Source organism: Batrachochytrium dendrobatidis (assembly GCF_000203795.2).
Source record: "Batrachochytrium dendrobatidis JAM81 unplaced genomic scaffold BATDEscaffold_11, whole genome shotgun sequence".
In the NCBI taxonomy this organism is placed as follows: Eukaryota; Fungi; Chytridiomycota; class Chytridiomycetes; order Rhizophydiales; genus Batrachochytrium; species Batrachochytrium dendrobatidis.
Genome location: NW_006281109.1, coordinates 667,178 through 688,706, shown reverse-complemented (window position 1 = coordinate 688,706; position 21,529 = coordinate 667,178). Strand labels below are relative to the sequence as shown.

Below are 21,529 nucleotides of genomic sequence, written 5' to 3'. Positions count from 1 at the left end.
ATATATTCCAAAGCGAATCCTTAATATTATTGCTCCAATTCGTTTTAAATCTACCCACCAAACAAAAACAATGCAATAAAAACTTTTAAAGAGAACATCAAGTTACATTTAAAACTAATAAAAAGAAAACTAAAAGGGTAGATTGAAAACGACAAAAAACCAGTAGCCATGCAAAGATATAGCATCAATCAAGTGAAAGTAGAGGGATTGAGACTTGCAAAAAGTTTGAAAAGTAGCGAAAAAAGATTAGTTGAAAAGGTAAAAAATATCAAGTTATTTCAATGAAAACTTCCAAAAGGTAAAACTAGTGAAACGCCAAAATGCCAAGAAACGACGTAGGTTCTTAATTGCATCCAGAGGCATTGGTTGTGGACAGAGACCCAGATGTCGAAGTTCGACGCATTCGAGACCCTAATGTGTGGGCAGATGAACTAAGACTACGGGCACGTATAGATCGCGATACTGGTGCTCCAGATGAATCTGTTCCTGTAAACAAAACCTCGTCAGAGTGGCCAGATCCAGAGGCATCCATGAGAGCATGTGATGATTCGGATGGAAGTGTTGCATTAAGAAGTGCGGGAGATGAAGCCACGAGTGATTTGTCCCCATTTAGTTTGATTTCAAACGTATGCAAGACTTTGGTATTGTATCCATTGCAACTCATGCATTTGTGGTATAAAAAGTGGAACTTGGCATTGGATTTTTTTTCACAGTCGTTACAGTAGACATGACTTTGAATATTTGCATATTCAGGTGGCATCTCATGCTGCGCAAGCATTGCATCCACTCGCTTAAAGTACTCGCTCATATTAGCCAATGATTTGAAGCAGGTTGGACATTGATACGATGTTTGGATATACTCTTGATGGCATTTGAAGTGGATACAGTGTCCGCATGGCATAAAAATGACTGTAGTGGTAGATGTAAACATATACTCTCCACAGATTGGACAGTCACTTTCAAGATTGCGTTCAATGCATTTGTGGCGACCTATCAAGCTAATGGCCATGCAAACGTTGCATTTTTTGCAGTGGAAATAGTCTTGTCCAAGCCCTTTTCCAATTCTACAGATTCCACAATCCTTGCAATGGTAGATACTCTTTTTAGGATCATTGTCCCACAGCTTACACTCGTGACAGTAGTAAAGAGCTACTTTTTTACCGCATGTGGCATTGATACACGTCTGTCCGGCTGGTTGGACAGTGTTGCAATACATGCACATCATTGTGGTTGTAAATGTTCTAATAAGGTGTGATTAGAATCATTTTAAGCATCCAAATTATACAGATTTAGATAGCCTACCTAATGATATTATGATCAGACACCTCGTCGTGGCAAAATCGGCAACTAAACCAGCGACCGCAGCAATGAGCCTGTAGTTTAGTGGCACGTTGATAGTGCTTGCATCCCAAGATATTGGCTTTCTGATCCTATATGTGCATAGTGACAAATCGCATTTTAAAACAAAAATAGTCCATGGTGAGTGTCAAGCATACAAAAAGCAGCAGAAAAATAGCATTACAGTCAAACGCAATAGTGATATAGACTAAACAATCAAATAGTGCTTACATGCCAAGTGGGAGTTTTATCTAATTCAGTCAGCGTATCAAAGTTGTCAAGTTTATTTTCAAGCTTGTTTGAATTGGGCGACACATTGTTTGCCTGTAGTCTCTGTTTTTTGGTCCATCCACTTGACATTAGGTCCTATGACGGATGAGTTATATTTCACAAACACCAAATCACAATCGCATTTAATGGTCAAAAACAATTCGGTTAGTTTTGATATTCAGTACAGGAATGGACTTTTGAGCTACTTTTAATTTTATACAATAGGATAGGATAGAATAGGATAGGATAGATGAAATAAAAGGCACAGTTGGATGACCATATAATATGACAATGTGAGTTGATTCACCTGAATTTTACGAGCCTTTTCAGGTGGAGTAAGCGTGATGTCCTGCTGAATATTAACTATTTGCTTACGCAGTTCTGCCTGATTATCGCCAAGCTTATTATCAGAACTACCGGATGCTAGAACAGCTTGAGACGCAGAGGCAGTGCCGGAGGATCCGTCGGTCTGACTGATTTGTCGAATGATAGATGGCGTAGCAGTCTGCCTATCTAGGGATGTGTGACCATGTCCAAGGCCGTGATGAGTATGGTTGTGATGATGGGAAGAGTGATTGCGAATGTGGTGGTCGTCATGAACATCCAGCATCATATCATTGGCATCCATGTCTGATGTAGTCACTTCATCGTTAAAATAGTCGCTGTCAGAGATGTAGCTGTCAGAGTCACTGCCCATACTTTCGTCGCTGTCAAAGGCATCAGCATGAGAAGTGGTCATGACCAAATCGGATTGATGAAGAGAAGAGGAATCAGAGATGAAATACGATGATGACATGGGAAAAGGTGGATGGCCAAGAGGCATCAATAAGAGTCTATTTGAGTAGTAAGGAAAAGCGAGCTAATGTGACGAGTAAAGTAATAAACGGACCCTAAGTTTGAGGATATTTCTGTGGAAAAAACTGGAGCACCAAAACTGCTTTTCAAGGTTGATTATATACGCGGGTTGCAACACAACTCGTTCTTGTGTTACAAAGTGCGTTACAAGGCGGGTGGCCGCAGTATGGTACTTGAAGATGCTGAAAACTTGAACTATTTGCAGTTATTCTGTGCAATGGTTTGTATGGATGGCTGTAGAGCCACTCTGGTTAGTTTGAAAAGTGAAATTCAAAACTAGTGTCAAGGGTGATGAGGGTTGATGGGTAAACTCTGGCTATTTTATTCGGTTTTTAGCTCTTAATTAAACCGCAATAATACACTTGAAAAAGTCTGATCAATTCCAACGATGCATGACGGATGATGCTCTAGCACAATTTCATCTACTGTAGAAGCGTGAATACGCATTGGTTTCAATTCGTCTGAAACCTGCCATGAGAAAAACATGAGCATTGACGCGTCATGGAATTATGCTTTGCATAATTTTGTCAATGGATTGCCAACTAATGGAATGGCTAGCTATACAACTATCCTAATCAATATTACCAATTCATTGTTTTGTGTATCTATGCATAGTTATCTACTCAGTCTTTTCTAACCATGTATTCTAGTCTACTAGCGAGTCGATACCTGTCCATTCCATACCTTGATTTGCATAAATGCAAAGCAGGGTCGACTCTTGCATTAAATGGCAGATGTGTATGCAATCAGCCAAATAAATAATTGTTCCGATTTTATCAAATGTATAAATACAACACAACGAGTTGTTCGCTGATGCTTTGCTGTTGTTTTTATTCGAGTGGAAATACAATAATGCTGTTTAGCCAAATTTCATCATATTTGAATTTGGCAGAATTCAAACCTTGGACTCGAATCAAGCACCGACTTTGAAAAACTTTACCAATATTCAATGGATAAAATTAAGCATGGCCAGAGTGTGCTCTTGATTGGCAATCCTGCTGCTCAGGCAGAGGCATTGCAGCTTGCACAGTCTTCTCTTACCAGCAAAGTATCCACTACTGGAAAAGTTTCTTTTGAGCAACTGGATAGAATACCACTAGGTATAAACGCTTGATATCTTGAACTGCCTCGAGTGTTTTACATAGTGTATCAAAAGGATTGAAAGTGGAATAGTACCGACGATTCATGGCTTACACTAGTCTTGTACTTATGCACAATCCATATCAGCCATTTACCAACTAACAATCATGATAAATGTACTGTAAATCATTCTAGTCAACCTTGCTTCTTCATCCTTCCATGCAATTGTAACCGGCTCAGTAGTCCCAACAGCCTATACTCATTCCAACCTGGTTCTTTCCAAGTTTGCAAAAACTCTTGCACCTAGTGGCATACTGATTCTTACCGAACCAGTTTTAATTGATTCCTTGGCAGTCATATCGATTGAATCTGCTCTACACAACCAACGTATGCCATTTAGAACAGAAAGATCATTATTGTCTGATTTAAAGGTTAATGGATTCATCAATCCCCAGTTGGTTTCTTCCTTAAATGTCGATGATGATACGGTGCGATTGTGGGCCTCTCAATGCTGGGGCGTGGGTGAGGATAGCATGGCTCAAACAATCGACTTGCTGCTGGGTAAAGTTGTACTGGTGACATTTTCAGTCGCCAAGCCTGCATATGAACTGGGTGCTGCTGCCCCACTCAGATTCGGCAAGAAAAATACTACCGCACCTGCTGTGACAAAGAGTTCCAATGCATCGGTCTGGATCGTATCGGCTAATGACGACGACGATCCAATTGCAAATCAGGATCTTGAGGATGAAGATATGCTTCTGGATCAAGACGATTTGAAGTTGCCATCCACAAAGGGTATATTGAATAGGATTTCCTTATGATCTAATAAGCTAATAGAATAACTAATTTTTCCTTGAATGCCTTTTGGACGCCATAACAGCCGTTGATTGCTCTACAAAGAAAAAGGCTTGCAAAGATTGCTCATGTGGACGTGCTGAAATGGAGGCTTTAGACGAGGCAAGCGACATGGTTGCAAAAATCACAGTCACTACTCCGCTAAAGACTGTCACTGCACCTGTTTCTTCGTGTGGGAGTGTATGTTAATTCCATCTCAGTCTATTGTTTTCAATTTTTTAATGTAATCTAAAACCATTTTATTCCATCACTTAGTGCTATCTTGGAGATGCATTTAGATGCTCAAGCTGTCCCTATATTGGTATGCCCGCATTTAAGCCAGGTGAAAAAATTCAGTTGGGAGGAAACCTTCTCAAGGATGATATTCAAGCTCTTTAATCTCAACTTTCTGCAGTCATCAAATAAAAGTTATTTTATTTTTTCAATCCTGCTATTTGAATAGTATAGCAAGTGCCTGTTTTAGTTTACCAACATTCATAGCACTCTGCCATGATTGGTATTGCATTAGCTGATTTTGTTATCCATGTCTCGTTTTTACATATTAGATTACCTGCAATTCAGATTGGTACACTTGCTGAGCATGCTTTACTGCTCGTTCTCGTTCCATCATTATTTTTCTCAGCGACATTTCATGGTGTCGCCCTATTTAAGCCAACGAGTTTTAATAAGCTTGGCTTCAATAGCATTATTGCATTGGCTCGTAAATATCAGTACATACCCATAGCTTGTTGCATCTGACAGTACGCATGAATATCATTACAAAGGCTATCTGCATTTTGTCGCAGTATATTCATTGTTTTGTTTGCCTCATCCATCATCAATGTTGCACTAGAATGAACCGCAGTTGATTGGGTATTCAGCTTTTCATCATCCATCACAGAGCTGATGCGCGCTCGAATTTCATCGACTAATTTCCCACTAGAGTAAACGATTCATTGTAGCTATACATATTCTGCAATAGACATGAAAATAAAAATAACAACTACTCACCTTTGCGACTGATATTGATGCATTGTTTTGTTTGCATTTGCTTGAATTGTTGCCTGCTGAGATTGCAATGGATCTTCCATATTGCTAGTCTGTCCCCGTTTTGAACTTGTACTCGACCGGTTCTGACGCTGTCTGATTTTGTCTAAATCATTTAAAGCATTTAAAACCCCAAGCAACCAAGAAACGTTTATGTAGGAACTAGTGGCAAATAAAGTTGTTTTTACCCTGGAGATGGCTCAGCAAATTCCCAACATTATCACTATTAAAAGAAAATTAGTATTGTTTAATGGGAGACAAGCATTTGAATGTCATCAACATACTCAAGATTGTCCTGTGCTGGTGTATGATTAGGATACACCAGAGTGAGATCACCAGCAACAATATCATCATCATCCATTTCATACTCTTCTACATCTTGAAAATGATTTATGGACACATGTTTAGATAGAGGTGTGTGTTGAACCACTAGAGCCGATGCTATAACAGTTAGTAAGCGATCCAACCGCACTCGATATATGAAATCAATTGTGAGACACGCGATCCACCATAACCAACGATTTCATTGGTTATCAATGACAATAATATACATACTTTTATGAGGAGGAGAGAGTTTATTGACAACATTTTTAGTTTTTAGTCGATATGTCAGGGATACATGATCAGGACTGCTGGGTTGAATAGCAGCAACTGCTTTTCTAGTTCGAGGCATTACGGTTGAATGAAAATAGATTGAATCTTATCAAACAGTTTCTCCAATACAAATAAAAACATTCGAGTTTACTCTTGCCATTTCGTTGTATTTTATAGTCAGATTTAAACCCAAAATACTTTCACATACTACAGACTATCAAACTGGAAATGAAACAGTTGCAATGGATCCAAGCAAAGTAAAGATCCGTTTGAACTACTCACGTAGTTTTCATCTTCGCTATCTTCTTGGAGTGGTAGAATAAATTTGGTAGGGATACATATATTTGATTGCAGTTGATGACTGGCGTGACGATTGAGTTTCTGTGGTTGAAAATAATATCCGGACAAGATAGAATTAAAAGATGATCCAGATTGATCAGTTGAATTCACTGTTTGAGATCCACTTGGTATTGCATATACTTTTCGACTCGTGTGTTGGTTTTCATCGTCGTGCTCTTTATTTACACTGGGAAATTGGACTGAACCTTGCTGAATACTATTGGATGATTGATAAAATGGACTCGTTGTGTGAGCATTTTTAGAGCCATGTAATTCAAATTTGGGTTTCATGACTGAATTCAGCAACATATCGTCCAAAAGCCTATCCTCATTTGATGACGCGGAGGCTTGTAAATTTCCATTACTATATGGTGCCCAATCACACCCAGCTTGTAGTGTATGCAGCAAAAACGATTCTTTTGTTCCTGAAGATGGTGATGTCAGGTAAGATGCAGAGTCGCGATGTTCAGGTGATGCATGTGTAGTTGGCGTTATACGAATGTAGGATTGGTTTGCATTGGTATACAAGTCCTTGACTGTGATTTTCGGCAAGTTTTTTGCTACAAAAATAGGTGATATCTTTTGGTGATCAGAGATTATTGCATTGCAAAGTACTGATAGAGACTGTGCCAAAGATGAATAGCTACTGGGTGTAGGTAATGTCCACAAGCTATCGCGATTGCACTGCTCACATCGGCTTGACAAGTCAGGGATATGGGTATGCTGAGGTATATTGACAGGGGCTGATGATGTCAAATTGATCATATCTTGCAATGGACTTGTTCGAGGAAATCCCCATAGCAACTGACCAAGTGACACTTCACGTCGTTGTCGCTTGATATGCTCAACAAACTTGGTCTTCCAGTCCTCCTTTTTCAAAGGTATAGTCAGACTATATACAGATCAATGCAGTACATTTATTAAATATCGATTTTCAGCACAGTTGGTACAATACATCAAGATTTAATCACCTCAAATCCTGAATTAAAACAGCACCCGATGACTCGATAGGAATAGATTCACAAACGCACAATTGTTTCCATAACTGCTGGTCTGAAGAAACTGCCTGCCACACTTTGCATACGCTAGATACACGAAGAAGTGTATTGTACGGTAGATACTCGAATATATGTAAAAGAACTTCGTTTGGAATCAGTACACGAGGCAATGTATCAACTTGATACGTTTCAAACTTGTGGATATCAGTATTGGATGCAGCATGTTTGGAAAACGGCTTGATGGTACAACGATCTTGATGTATTGGCATTGGAGTGTAAGTATAATAAATCTTGCTACTTTGAGCAATTTAAACAATATGCATGTTTTATTGTTGGAGATTTGGGTGTGGATAGGCTTGATGGCGAATAAGAAAGCCAAGTTGTTGCAACATCCACACACCTCGATGATTTTAATTTCCATGTTAAATGTATTAGAACGGGAAAGCATACTTGCACTTCTTTTGACGGCATATTGGATACTTTTAATAGTGAATCCAAATACAACGTTGGTTAATGACTTTAAACCGAAGATGGAAATCAGAGTCTACAAACCAGATGCATAATGTTACCCTACCCAAAGTATCAGCAACTTCGTACGTTATCAATCCCACGGTTTTAAAGTTTAATAATGCATCCATTCCAAAAGTATCTGCTAGAGTCGAATCCATATCAACCACTTTTGCTATAGATCTCGTCAAACCAAAGAGATTCGCCAATGCAAGGCAATGTTCAGGTCAAAAGTGCAACAGTATGGATTTCTATCCCACTGCAAGCGATGACCATGATGGTTATGCGATTAAAAATCAAACGTATCCGTTTTTATTTAATGGCATTTCAGCACATTGCTCATGTCAGTCTGGATCAAAATGCCTGCCTTTGACCTGTATCCACTCAAACCCAATTCAAATCTCGAAAAATAGTAACAGTATAGAACAGCCTCGACAAGTCAAGTCAGACCAAGGTGAGCTTACTCGTTATATATAATTATTTGCTTTGATTCAGAAATGTGACTGCATCAAGGTAGATTAGTCTAGGTTTCTAGCTCTATCAATACTGCCCAAGCTAATGTGTTTTACACTGAATGCATCTTGATTCATTTTAGCAAAAGCATTCAAAGATTGTCCAAGTGTGCAAGATACGGTGTTGGACAAAGTGCCCTATGAGTTGATGCTGATCGACAGTAGTATTTTTACAAGCGATTTAGAACCATGGGATAAGATTGACAGCGAATCTCCACTATACGCAAATGCTACCAAAGGTCCTGATTACATACGCGAGCATTCAAAACCTCTTAAACCATATCAGGTCCAAAAAAGAGCTCGCCGAGTGCGCAAGACAATGGTTTGTAGTGAATTGGGCGAGGAGGAATGTGAGCAGGTCTTACACTCTTCACCTGATTGCAATGAAGGAGTCAAATCAGTAAATTCAATTGTTCACAAGTCGCAAAATGAGTCCATCCCATCCGACAAACCTTCAATTATTAGGTTTCCAAAATCGCCTTCGCTCATATGGCCATTAACTGTGCCTGCTACAACTCAATCCCCACCATCTGTCAAAAATCCTGATCAAGACTTTTGCAAGATAGCAAAACTGCCAAACATATCACTCACAGCTACAGTCCCTATTTGCACTTTACCCATTATTGCAAAAGAGTCACAACCCAGCTATATATCCAAAACCGACTCACCATCAAAACCAGATCTCGATCCAATCCTGAGTATCAACAAGTGCAATACACGCAATAGTCCAAAACAGAAAAAATTGTTTGATATGCTAGATCGAATGATGATTCAAGCACGAGACATGACAAAATTTCTCGACTCAAATCAACGTTTGAAGCCATCGCATGGTATAATGCAAAGATACATGGAGATTGAATCAACCATGCTGTTACCAAAACGGCTTTCCAAAAGCTTGGATTCTACGTCTGTTGATGAATTGGCAAAGCAAGATGAACATAGTCGGGTAAAGCTTCCACAAATCGGTAAAACTAAACAAAAACCACCGATCCCAAATGATCACGAACAGAAAAACACAGAGTTGATTAAAAATAAATCATCCGCGTCGAATGCAAAGCCTAATAGCTTAACTATTTATACACCATCTAATTCATGGTCGGTCGATTCTTGGAAAAAGCAGCGCATTTCTGCTACAGAAACTGTAAACGAAACAAAAAAATCGATGCCAGATATTTCTAGAAGTCCTATTTGCTTGAATCGACCAAAAAAACCAAAACGCTTTAGCAGAGATCATCTTCCTAACATTGGATTGGTAAGTGCAAACTCGACTCGAACGGTAAGGATTTTTGAAATCACACAATTATGGTTGTTGTCGAGTATTTGATTAGAGGCCATGTGACTAATACAATTACATGTTGAATAGTTACCACAATATCAATCCAGTGCTCTATATAGTCAGATGAGTCATATAGACCAAAATATGTCGAGTTCAACAAACGGACATCACCGCTCATCAGCTGCGTTTTATAAACAACCTCTACAAACAACATCGGAGCGAATACTTTCTGGAATCCAATCCAACAGTGATATTCGCTATACTGACAAATCTTTTAGACACACAGCAAGACAAAGAAACACTTTAAATGCAAAACAACTTCAAAGATCGCTTGCCAATAAATCGGGGATTATTTCTGCACCACCAAAATGGAGTAACCCAGCGGGTCATTTGTGACATCAACCAAATGAATTTATTGGATTTTAGCATTACTTGAAACATGCGACTTTAATTGGCTTGAGCAGGACTGATATTTTCAAGTAGATACTGTGGAATAATATCTGAAATTGTTGATAATTTATTGACGAGGCTCATTCTCATTGTACAAAGCTCTACGTTGACTGCCTAGATATCAACACGACTGTTTGAGCATTTACTATAGTGGGATCAAGCTTAACAAATCGAGTGACCACCTGCATATTGGAAAAAACACTGGCCCGGTCTTGCGACAGACTATCAATATTGGCAAAAAACTCTTGCTCAAACTCCATCAATTCATTTTGAATATTTCTTCTAAAACAAAATGATTCAAGATTAGCTTGGATAATCCGTCACTGAAACGTTAAAACTCATAGATGCCTTACATATTGATCATGTGCTCGTCATACAGTTCTTTTAAAGCTTGCTTGAACTCTATTTCAGTCTCGATCATATCCTGCGTGCTTTGAATTGATATATCTCGCTTGTGAATTTTGATTTTGTCTTGAGATTCAAGCAGTTTAGGGTTAGTATGCAGTTTGGGGATTGTGAGACACGAGCGAATACTCAACTGTGGATCTGAGCAAGCAGAGCCCCAATGTCATCACTATTCAAGTCTCAATAATTGATTAATATTCCAAACTGTGTTAAACTGATCATTTCAAGTGGAATAATGCGTGAATACCTAGACGAAGAAGTCAGTATTTTGACCATGTTAATGTGAGACTTGAAAACTTGAGTTGGTCTAAAGTCAACTGCTTATCACGTGCTGATTGTTGCAAGATTAAACTGAACCTTCAGCCAGACTGCATGACGGCAATGAATTCACTGGCTTCGTTGATCTGGATGGGTATTGCGCTTCGTGTCGGGCTGCTTATATATGCCACAGTACAAGATACTCATCCTGTTATTAAATACACTGACATTGACTACTCGGTCTTCTCCGATGCTGCTGCTTACCTGGTTTCCCCAGTTGGTCCAAACTCTCCATTTGCTCGAAGCACTTATAGATACACTCCATTACTGGCATACATGATGATTCCCAACATTGTCCTGCATCAGCTCTTTGGAAAAATCCTGTTCTGCATCTGCGATTTAGTTGTAGGTGCATTTCTATTTGCAATATTGCGGATCCTTGGCCGAATGCATGGCATAGATACTATGCCACCACGACGTGCATGTCTATATGCAGCATTATGGACTCTCAATCCATTTGTAGCAGTAATATCTACACGGGGAAGTGCAGAAAGTGTTGTCGCTGCCCTTGTTCTTGGATCACTGTGGGGTATTCTGTCAGGAAGAATGCGCACTGGTGCAGTTCTCTTTGGCATTGCTGTCCATTTTAAAATCTATCCGATTATCTATGCCGTACCATTTTGGTTTGGGGTCGATTGGGCTTCAACAATCACTTTAAAGACATCAAAAAGTAGGACGAAATTCAAAATGTGTTTTTGGAGTTGGCGGCGAGTCGAGTTTGCTCTGATTTCTGGCTCTACCTTTATCGCACTCACATATGTCATGTACATCTTGTAAGCTATTTGTAATCGGATGAATGTTGGATTCATATTTTATACTATTTTTGACGGCTCATTTTGTTTATTTTTGGCTTGTTGCCTGTTATGCTTAGACACGGGGATGAATTCATTAATGAAGCTTATCTATACCACATCATCCGTAAAGATCACCGTCACAACTTTTCATTGTATTTTTACGAAATGTATCTGAAATCTAGTCTTATTTTTCAAGCACAGGAAACTCAAACTTTGGCACAGCGCCTTGCATATATATTTGGTGCAATTGGGTCGTTTCTACCACAGCTTGGACTAGTTGGATTTGTCGGCATTATGTTTGCTCATGATTTGCCGACTGCGTGTTTTTTACAGACCTTTGCGTTTGTGATGCTCAACAAAGTATGCACATCCCAGGCAAGTCATTAAAATATGATGAATCTGGAAACAGCATGTGCAGATTTAGATCATTGACGCTTTATTTTGTATTGTTAGTATTTTTTATGGTATATTTGCTTGCTGCCACTGGTATTGCCGTTTTCACGACTTACTTGTGATCGATGGCAGCGAGGAATTGTGCTTGTAGTTGCATGGGTAGTTGGACAGGTACTTGTAAACCATCCCACTCTTGCTCAATAATTCTGACTCAAGCCACCATTTAAACTAAACATAGTTTGGTCATGTTAATACTAGTGTATCTGGCTTTCACAGGCATACAGGCTAGAGCATCTTGGACACAATACATTTACAGAATTGTGGCTATCTGGCATTGTATTTTTTGTGATCAATGTTTTTATACTGAATACCATCATAGCAAATCAATCCATAACATAAAAGCTCGAGTCCAATAATAAATGTTATTTCAATATAATCTCCATTCAACACTAGCTAATTTGGACTTTTTTGAGGCGATCTTGAGCAATCTGTATCATATGTTCCAGTCCATTGCTCAATTCTTCTTCAGCAGAGTTGTTTAGTCTAGCCTCGATTACTGGAATAATCTCCTCCCGAGATCTTCCATTTACAAACACTACAAAACAAAACTTGAATTTAGCTTCATATTGAGCATTCAATTCTGCCAACCGTTGATTGATTCGATCCTCGTTGGTCAAGGAATTTGGTGCATTGGTGTACCCTTGTTCTTGGTATGAAAGTGCTGAAAGAGTTGCCTTGTTGGCACCGATTCTGGGATGAGCATTTACGACTGCTTTGCGGTCTTCAAGTGAAAGGCTATTGATGATATCTGCTGCAGTTGAGAGAATCGTAGCGTAGGAACTATATGGACGAGATGCCCATAATGCATTTGCCAAAGGTGGTGCAGCTTCAAATAAAACGCTGATAATGCTAAAGAACTGATTCCTTGATGATGCATTCAGCAGGTCAATAGAAGGTAAGGATTGAATGGTTTGTGCCATAGTAGGATTGATGCTTGATTTGATGGAACACTGGTATTTTGAACTGAAGGTTTATATGATCCTGGTAAAGAAAATTTGAAGACTTGCAGTCGTATTGATTTGAATGGACCACCAAATAACAGTGTTGGTGTGTGATAAACAGTTGTATTACTGATGTCATGATTGTTGTTGAACTAGATTGCGATCGTATCTGTGATTCAGAATACAACAAATGAGTGTACAGAGTTGTATTGACAATATCGATAGTCAAACACAATACATGAATGTGGGTTCAGACTTGATGATTGTACAATGTATGATTACTAAGAGTGCACAATGTGTAGATTTAACACTATAGTCTGATTGTGTGTCATATGATGGTTGTTATATTTGGAACACATAATCAACCGAATATGTAACCATTGTATATCTCAAACCAAAGTCATTGCATGCTGAATAACAAAGTGATCCATTTTACATGAATACGGTTGTAAAAAGGAGCGTTTGCGGTTATACAACACTCATGAAGGGTGTGCTTTTCAATATACCTGATCAAAGGGTCGTAAAAGCATAATTCAATCGACATGAACATCAAATCGATCAATATGATATTGTGATTAGGGAGCAGCATACTATGGTTTGATATTGGCTCACTAAAAGCAATCAAGTAACTATGTATAGCTGGTTAACCTGTAAAATTTGTATATCTCACATAAATGAGCATCAAATTATACTTGATTAAACGAGATTTCAGATAAAAATCCATCCTTAATTTCCAAATCATCAGAGCTAGAAAGTTGGCTTAGACATCAATGTTTTGAGAAATGGTATTATTTCTTCATTAAATTCAGAATGAGGGGTGATAATACTATCCAGACATTCTCGAGTCAATTTAGCAACCAATATTGCTAATTTCCAAAAAATTAAAACCGTATTAGTCATTTCCTAATAATAATATCGGACTCTTTCTCATAAGCGGATGACAATAGACTTTCAAGTGGGTTTTTGACATTTTTTTCTTTCCTTTAAAAACAAATGCCTACGTTTGATGAAATCTTCTCAGTTTTAAAGGAATTCTTACCTCTGATCACTGCAGGAGGAGTCGCTGCTTTAGCTGCTGGTTTGATACCTCGTATTAGCCCTGGTAGAGCAGTCTGGATTGCGCTGCGTTCTCGTTTCGCTTTCAAGCCAGTACCAGAGTCGATTCGCTTTGAAGAAGCCAAACTACTCAAAAGTAGACTAGCCGACAAGGATTTTGGTCAAGGCTACTTGGTTGTAATTGGCGAAAAGGGTGTTGGAAAGTCATGTTTGCTCAGTACAGTCACCAGCAAGATGCCAGGTGTGATTACTGTGGAAGCTCAACCATCGGACAACGAAAACACCATCATCAAGAACACACTACAACAATTGACAAATCCCCTGTTCAAATCTATGAATCCACTCGAAATGGCACCACGAGTAATATTCTGGTACCGCTTCTTCACCCTTGGACGCTCTCCTATTGTTATCATCAACGCTGCTGAACGAAGGGTTGGTCAAGAATATGCTGGTCTTGCAGGCGCTGTTCGAACTTTGGTTGACAATTACAAGCTCCGTGTGGTTGTTGATGGTTCGCCAAACTCTCTTGATGAAACGCTTTTGCGAACGAAACGTCAAAGTGTATTTGATATCAAGCCAATGACAAAGGAAATGATTTGGCAGCTTGAACAACTCCAAGATTTGTTCAAATATGTCAAAGAAGCTGGTTGTGATGACACTGTCTTTGCTGTGCTTGGTGGGATTCCCGCTGAATACGAAGGACTTTGGGAGAATGTCAAGACTGATCTACAGGATGGCCAAGATGCAAGAGAAGCCATTGGTACTCACTTGTGTGCTGAGATCTCTGCTGCAATCAAACTTGTCATGGATGCTCAGGATATGGACGAAATTATCAAGTTACTTGACAAGGACAGCAATATCATACCCAGTCATCTTTTGAAAGACAAGAAATTGAAAAGACCCATTTCTGACAAGATCTTTCATGAAGTAAAGCAAGATCGTGTCTTTGTTCTCATTCCTGCTTCCAATACAATTGGCATTGTGCTCCAGCACAGTCTTAGAAAGGAACCCACATTGAGTGAACTCGAAGAGTTGCTCAAGACTAGGATGTGAATGTAATTAAATCAATAGAATATTAGCATGTATTAAAAGAATATAGCATCCAATTATTTCGTACAATTTGATTCTTATATGGTTCTAGATACTAAGGTCGGATTCTAATTAGAACCAAAGTTCACCAACTCTCAAGATCCTATTTTGGGTGATTTAGCACACAATTTGGAGATATCATATCAACTTTAGATTCACTTTGGCTCAAAGTATCACTTGATAATGGTGCACAGCATATCAGTTACAATACATGCACGGTATTGCATTGCAGTCATTGGATGACAGTCTGTTGCAATGTGATACCGATCGACATACATCAGCATGGTGTGATGTGACCATAATCATGGTGGAATGTGTTGGAGTTGACATTGTGAGTTGACAATCGATACACCATGCACATGACTGGAACATATATATTCGAGTGTGGTTTGGTTGGTGTCAGGTTGATCATGCAATCGCATCGGTGCAACGAGTGAGTGAGCTGATGGTGATCTGAACCCATTTCAACAACAAGCATTGACAGTTGTGGATTTGCATGCATTCAATATGTGTAGCACACCGTTGTTGACTGTGTATGCAGGTCAAGTTACCACCAACCACCAACCAGATCCAGTGCGTACATGATCATTACTAGAATGACTGCCAAGAATATTCGTGTCTGAAAGTTGATTGTGAGTTGATGGTTTGCAAGAATTGAACACAACCAACATGGTATTGGATACAGCAACCTGATTATAGTCCAGTCGCATGGTGTGATACAGTGGTTTGTGCAATACAACATCCAGATATTTGTAGTGTTGAACACGACGAATCTGTTGTCCGTGTAGCATCATATCAATTGGTAATTCGGAATCAAAGTGTTGTGGCCACGGAAACTGAGTATGTTGCATTTGACTACACCAAAACTTATTTGACATTGTTCCATTCATCGTGCAAGTACACCAGATGCCAATTGGAGTGACTGATCAGAGTCAACAAATATCACGATATTGTCGGCATACATGAACCCTCACATTGGTGGTGATTCACACAATACTCATGCAATGACAATCGGTTGATATCATCGTGTGTGTCATTGATGAACATGTTGAACAACAACCTGACAGTGGACATTACAGCCGGACTCCATGTCCAATTGGAAATGGGTTAGAAACCAATGATCCAGTCTGAGCACAAGCTGATGAGCATGTGTGCAGTGCTGTCAGCAAGACCAGTGTGCGTGGTGTCAATCACATATGCTGCAGTTATCATATCAAGGCACCAACCGTGACAGTGTCGAATGCATTTTGAATGTCAATCAACACAACAATAATATTGAACTGCACGCACTGCTGTTGTTGAACAATATCGACTAGTGAATCAACCTGCACAACACACTTGTTTGGTTTGAAATCGACCATGCTCAGTGGTGACGAGTTTGTTGAGCACCACGATCCATCAATGTGTGTTTGCAAGACCTTGCATACCAGTTTATGACACACATCAATCAGTGTAATACCGTGTTTGTCATTTGTATCAATGTGATCGCCGTTATTCTTGTCGATATATGCAATCAATACAATCGATACAGTGTATGCAGACTGCCATCAGGTTGCATAGTGGTCGTCAGCATATTGCCTGAACTGTGTGTAGCAGGACACGATCAAATTGATTGTGGTTCATCAGGTGTAGCATCCGATGTATATAATGCGACTCGACAGAATATGACCAATATCCTGTTGTTTTCCGAGTGTTTGGTGTGAACCAGCTGTTGTATTGCATCAGCTAGTCGATTTCAAGATATATCCGAGTCGAGATCAGTGACATCGTCACGAATTGGAAACAGTTTGTATGGTGGAAGTGAATCACGTATATGCAAGTACTGCCATTACTGCAAGTCAAGTAAATGTCCACTATCGTCCATAGCAAGACACAAGTAGTGATTACTCGGTATGTCAAAAATATTATCACTGCTGTACTGAATGATACGATTGGCATCACATCGTATAGTGGAATGGAATGGAGTGATGGCTGTTGTGTGTGTTGCACCACTAGACATGACTCAAGCTGCTACAAATGTCATATCAAAACGATCATCAATACTGTCCGGTCAAGTGTGTCAGCAAACTTGATCCAGATCATATGTTCATTGGCGCATTCAAGTCGCTGGATTGTTGCATTGTGTTTGTCCCAGAATGCATCTAGTTGGCTGAAACTGAATCTACTATTAAACCTGCATTTGTTTAAAATGAAATCATTTTAGTAATTACTTAGTTTCCGATTATTTACAAACGAGGTTTATTTTAAAATTCATTCAAAAAATGAGTACCAAAATAATATAATCGTGTCCAATCATTATGTATTCATGAGTGATAGCCTGTTAAAAAACTGTCAGTTATTGATTGCAATCTGGGACGTCAATACTGATAACACCACAGTATGTGTTTCTAAACCTGCACAAGTTACCATATTCACGCTTTATATGCTGATTAATCAGGTTCAACAGTTTGGATCGTTACTATACAAAGCCATTCGACTCAAAACAACCGTTCGTGATTAAATCTATGCAAAGTCATGTTATACAATATCAACCAAATATCATTGTAAAGTGGGTCTATTTATTCCAAAATTCAAGTTTAAGCTAGTTGGTGCGACCTGAACAGACTCTAGAACGGATGCTGACACGCAAATATAGCCAAAGCATTTATTCAGGTATGCAGACTTTAGTTTCATAATCAAGACTTTTGCATTTTGATCCCAAGGGACAATCACCGTCATCTTTGCAAAAAAATGGAAAGGCAAATGGGCTAGGAGCAGCAGTGACAGATACGACAAGAGCAGCGATGAGTGCGATGGCAGTGAATTGCATGGTCGGTTGATATATTGGATTGGGTTGAAATGTAGTGGAGTAGAGTAGATTGGAGTATAATAGACTGAGACGATGGTGTTTGATGGATCCAAGATTCGGGTAAAACCTGGCTTTTTATATTGCAGATTTGCCCGAAACAATCTTGAAAGTCGTACTTGATGTGATCACATAACTTTGCATGTAGATAAGGGATGCTCACAGCCAAGGGAGACTGGATTAAACTAGTATAAAGCCCAATAAACTATATTTGGCCACCCATTTCAAAGTCAAATAAAGCACACATGTATTTAGGTACTATTTAGCAGTGCATTCAAACACCAAATTGCAGAGCGGCCTGATTGTCAGCATAGACTATGCAAACAAAAACACTCAGGGCTAAAAGGGTGCTTTCGACTTTAGTGGCCAGGGTTTCAGGGTGTCAGGGTGTCCAAATGTCAGCATGTCAGCATGTCAGGGTGGAATATTCGTTACTGATATATATGTTTTGCTTGTTCAATACAGCTAATCACAACCCTAACCCTGATCCGTATAAACGTGGTAATATGTTGTAAAAGCATACTGGAATCAGGGTAATTGTGGACTCCTGTTTAGTTTAGTCAACACAGTTCAATAGCGACTGGAGTGTTACTCTAGACAAGTTGTATTGTAAATTCGAGTATAATGTGTTGGAGTGTAGAATAATACTGCTAGATCACTTGTGATGCCATCTCGGTGATATTACTAAACTTGCGTCTGGTGTTATATTTCAAACTACTCAATCAGATGTAAAATGTCAGCACAATCAACTATATCAGTATCTACCACACATGAACCATTGGCAGATTGGATCTTTGTGTGATTAAATTTTGGTCCAAACGAAATACATGAGTTTGAATGCGGTCCAAACTACAACACCAATATCTACTCGAACATGTCGAGTAACTGGTTGGTGATGCGCTGTTTTTGGCATAATACGCTGGGTTTACTCGGATGACTACATCAATAGATGTGTTTAGTAATCTAAACCTATTTACAATAATGGACCGTATCGAGCTGCATTGTCACAACTAGTACGTGGTTGATGCTTTTTGGTAGTGATGGCCAGTACAAACCATATACGAGGATTACTGATAATAATGCGGTCATCATAAAGCAATATTTGCCACATCAGCTCAAAACATTAGTAATAAATATACCGCTATATATCATATTATATCAAAGCACACAACACTGCATCAGTATTGTATCAGTCATACAAGACACTGCCAAAACCAACTTTAATCAACATGTTGAAATGTGTTTATCGTACAGGAATCAGCAATCAATGATTGAATGAAGATTTGAATTATACGATTAAATACCGCCGATTACTTGATCGATAATGAACAACATTGATTGTTGTATAGCTGAATGTTCCACAGTACAAACTATTGGATATCATTGTCCAAACTTGAACGACACTATGATATGCTTGACAAGCGTAATGTCCAACAGTGTTCAATAGTGTCCAATAGCGGTATAACTGTTTGCTGGACAAGTTGTTGATTTGCAGTAATCAGATGTGCATCACCTGTAAAATTGGATACAATTGACGAGTTGTAACCGCAAGTCAACAATCATGGATATGTTGGTGATTGTATTGACTACATGATTGGTATTGATTAGTTGTCATGATCGATTGGTGGACAATACAATCCACATTGATTATGACGTGTTGCAACTGGTTGATATATGCAGATTCGACTGATGATCGAGTATATGTTGATGTGTAACTCTGTCACTGTTGGTTTGGATTGGTCATTGCTGCCGCTTGTATATGCAGTGCATACATGTGTGATGTATTGGATATCGGTGTTGTGTATGTTGGACAATATATTGTCATGTCGCATCAAATCGCACTACATTTAGACTGCAGTCATTGATTCGTTGATTTAGTGATCGACTCGACTCACATTTACACAGTTTGTGGCCACATTCGACTGTAGTGGCCATAAATCTGGATTGCTGATCGACACGCATATATCAGACTCGGACATGATGTATATCAGTTGCATATACCAGTCACTGATGCAATTGATGATGATCGACTAGTCAATCAATTGGATATCAAGAACAATGTCAGTCCATTATAACATGGATACTTGCAGCTGTGGTCTGTGTTCAGTCAGTAATATTGTTGTATGTCGTGACTTGGTGCAACATACAGCATGATATATTGGTCAATTGTGATGTAGTACGGTCAATGGCATGCTGGTGATTTGTTGTGCTGCCTGACTGTATCTATGGTGTCAATCAGTGTCAGCAGTAATGCATTTGCATGCTGAATCTGACAAGTGGATGGTGATTGCTCCAGTCAACACATTGATTCGAGTATCGACATTCATGTGTGTGTCAACAAATGAATTGGACTGACTGCAATATTGTCATTGATCGCAGTCACTGTCGACCAATACATTGTAATACATTGATAGTCTCGACATCAGCATTGCCATTCATGTCAAGTTGTGCGTAATGTGAGTTTCAGCAATCTGGAAAGTGTGACAGCATTTACCGAGATTTGATGTATTTCTTGGTTTATCGCATCATCAACTTGAACAGACACGGTTTTGATCCAAACAATCAGTTGATCAGACACTAGACATGATTTTGGTTTACACATTGTAACAAATGGCTTACAGTGTAAATATTAAAACATGACGGTTGTTTTTTGGGTTGTTACATTGATGGTTGTTTATCTACTCGAATTAAAGCATAATAGTTGTGCAACTTGGGTTTTAGATTTCTTGTGATTAGTATCTATGATGGCATTTTTCAGTTCTTGTTGTGTGAGAATATGGACTCTAGTTTTGAATACATTTACAGCAGTATTCACGTAAAATGGAACACATTTATCTCGGTGATTGTCACTATTTTATTTTGGGATAGACAATGATTAAATATTCACATTTATATTACGAATTGATTGTTCAATAAACACAACGATCATCATATGACACAATCATACTATAGTGTTGAATCTACACTTTGTGCACTCTTAGTAATCATGCATTGTACGATCACCAAATTTGAACTCACATTCATGTATTGTGTTTGATTGTAAATACAACTCTGTACACTCATTTGTTGTGTTCATCACCATCCAACTCAATCTCACCATTTCAATCAATCTTGGTCAATGTTGATGATTTACACGCTAATTCATTATCCAATCTTGTCTGGCATTATTACTGGCTTTAATCACGTTTGGTTTGTACAACTGCCATGAGTTGCACTACCATTATCATTGTGTATCTGATCACCAAATATTCCAATGCATCAATAGTACCACAGTGTAAACAGTAATACAGTTGATCAGTATTGTGGCAAGACTTTTCATCCAAGTTTGTATTTGGAAATACTCGATGGTTTAATCACCACACTATTTGTAATGCGATTGTCATTGATCTCATTTCATTCCACTCCAGTCCATCCGATTTATGATGATGTTTAGTAATCCATTACCATGTGTTGTAGTAAACTAACTTGTTTATTGAACCAAATCCACAACGATCACATTCAGAATATTAATTTACAGTATTTCTAAAT

At 38.8% G+C, this 21,529-nt stretch overlaps 8 protein-coding genes across 8 annotated transcripts; 4 read left to right on the top strand and 4 right to left on the bottom strand.

The window, feature by feature from the left end:
* Positions 1-664: 664 nt before the first annotated feature.
* BATDEDRAFT_5217 (uncharacterized protein) lies at positions 665-1,412 on the bottom strand (the record flags this gene model as incomplete). Its single annotated transcript, XM_006680912.1, has 2 exons — positions 665-1,241; positions 1,303-1,412. Coding segments are annotated over 2 exons (687 nt in total), but the record flags the coding sequence as incomplete, so codon positions are not given.
* Positions 1,413-3,404: 1,992 nt separating this feature from the next.
* Positions 3,405-4,821, top strand: BATDEDRAFT_35801 (electron carrier DRE2). The gene is made up of 4 exons (XM_006681098.1): positions 3,405-3,563; positions 3,739-4,338; positions 4,424-4,578; positions 4,654-4,821. The coding sequence occupies exons 1-4, from the start codon at positions 3,413-3,415 to the stop codon at positions 4,774-4,776; spliced, it is 1,029 nt and encodes a 342-aa protein (XP_006681161.1). The 5' UTR covers positions 3,405-3,412; the 3' UTR covers positions 4,777-4,821.
* A 7-nt stretch (positions 4,822-4,828) lies between these two features.
* Positions 4,829-6,097, bottom strand: BATDEDRAFT_91036 (uncharacterized protein; the record flags this gene model as incomplete). Its single annotated transcript, XM_006681165.1, has 7 exons — positions 4,829-4,882; positions 4,949-5,040; positions 5,117-5,316; positions 5,389-5,530; positions 5,613-5,647; positions 5,709-5,895; positions 5,980-6,097. The coding sequence occupies 7 exons, from the start codon at positions 6,095-6,097 to the stop codon at positions 4,829-4,831; spliced, it is 828 nt and encodes a 275-aa protein (XP_006681228.1).
* Positions 6,098-6,225: 128 nt separating this feature from the next.
* On the bottom strand, positions 6,226-7,624 carry BATDEDRAFT_26968 (uncharacterized protein; the record flags this gene model as incomplete). The annotated part of the gene is made up of 2 exons (XM_006681043.1): positions 6,226-7,249; positions 7,329-7,624. The coding sequence occupies 2 exons, from the start codon at positions 7,622-7,624 to the stop codon at positions 6,226-6,228; spliced, it is 1,320 nt and encodes a 439-aa protein (XP_006681106.1).
* A 244-nt stretch (positions 7,625-7,868) lies between these two features.
* Positions 7,869-10,046, top strand: BATDEDRAFT_90903 (uncharacterized protein; the record flags this gene model as incomplete). The annotated part of the gene is made up of 3 exons (XM_006681227.1): positions 7,869-8,316; positions 8,458-9,650; positions 9,738-10,046. The coding sequence occupies 3 exons, from the start codon at positions 7,869-7,871 to the stop codon at positions 10,044-10,046; spliced, it is 1,950 nt and encodes a 649-aa protein (XP_006681290.1).
* Positions 10,047-10,886: 840 nt separating this feature from the next.
* On the top strand, positions 10,887-12,409 carry BATDEDRAFT_30547 (glycosylphosphatidylinositol-alpha 1,4 mannosyltransferase I; the record flags this gene model as incomplete). Its single annotated transcript, XM_006681064.1, has 4 exons — positions 10,887-11,596; positions 11,695-11,977; positions 12,071-12,181; positions 12,269-12,409. 4 exons carry the CDS (start codon positions 10,887-10,889, stop codon positions 12,407-12,409), a joined length of 1,245 nt encoding a protein of 414 aa, XP_006681127.1.
* A 5-nt stretch (positions 12,410-12,414) lies between these two features.
* Positions 12,415-12,990, bottom strand: BATDEDRAFT_90840 (uncharacterized protein; the record flags this gene model as incomplete). Its single annotated transcript, XM_006681164.1, has 1 exon — positions 12,415-12,990. The coding sequence occupies one exon, from the start codon at positions 12,988-12,990 to the stop codon at positions 12,460-12,462; it is 531 nt and encodes a 176-aa protein (XP_006681227.1). The 3' UTR covers positions 12,415-12,459.
* Positions 12,991-14,004: 1,014 nt separating this feature from the next.
* Positions 14,005-15,120, top strand: BATDEDRAFT_35800 (uncharacterized protein; the record flags this gene model as incomplete). The annotated part of the gene is made up of 1 exon (XM_006681097.1): positions 14,005-15,120. One exon carries the CDS (start codon positions 14,005-14,007, stop codon positions 15,118-15,120), a length of 1,116 nt encoding a protein of 371 aa, XP_006681160.1.
* Positions 15,121-21,529: the final 6,409 nt, after the last annotated feature.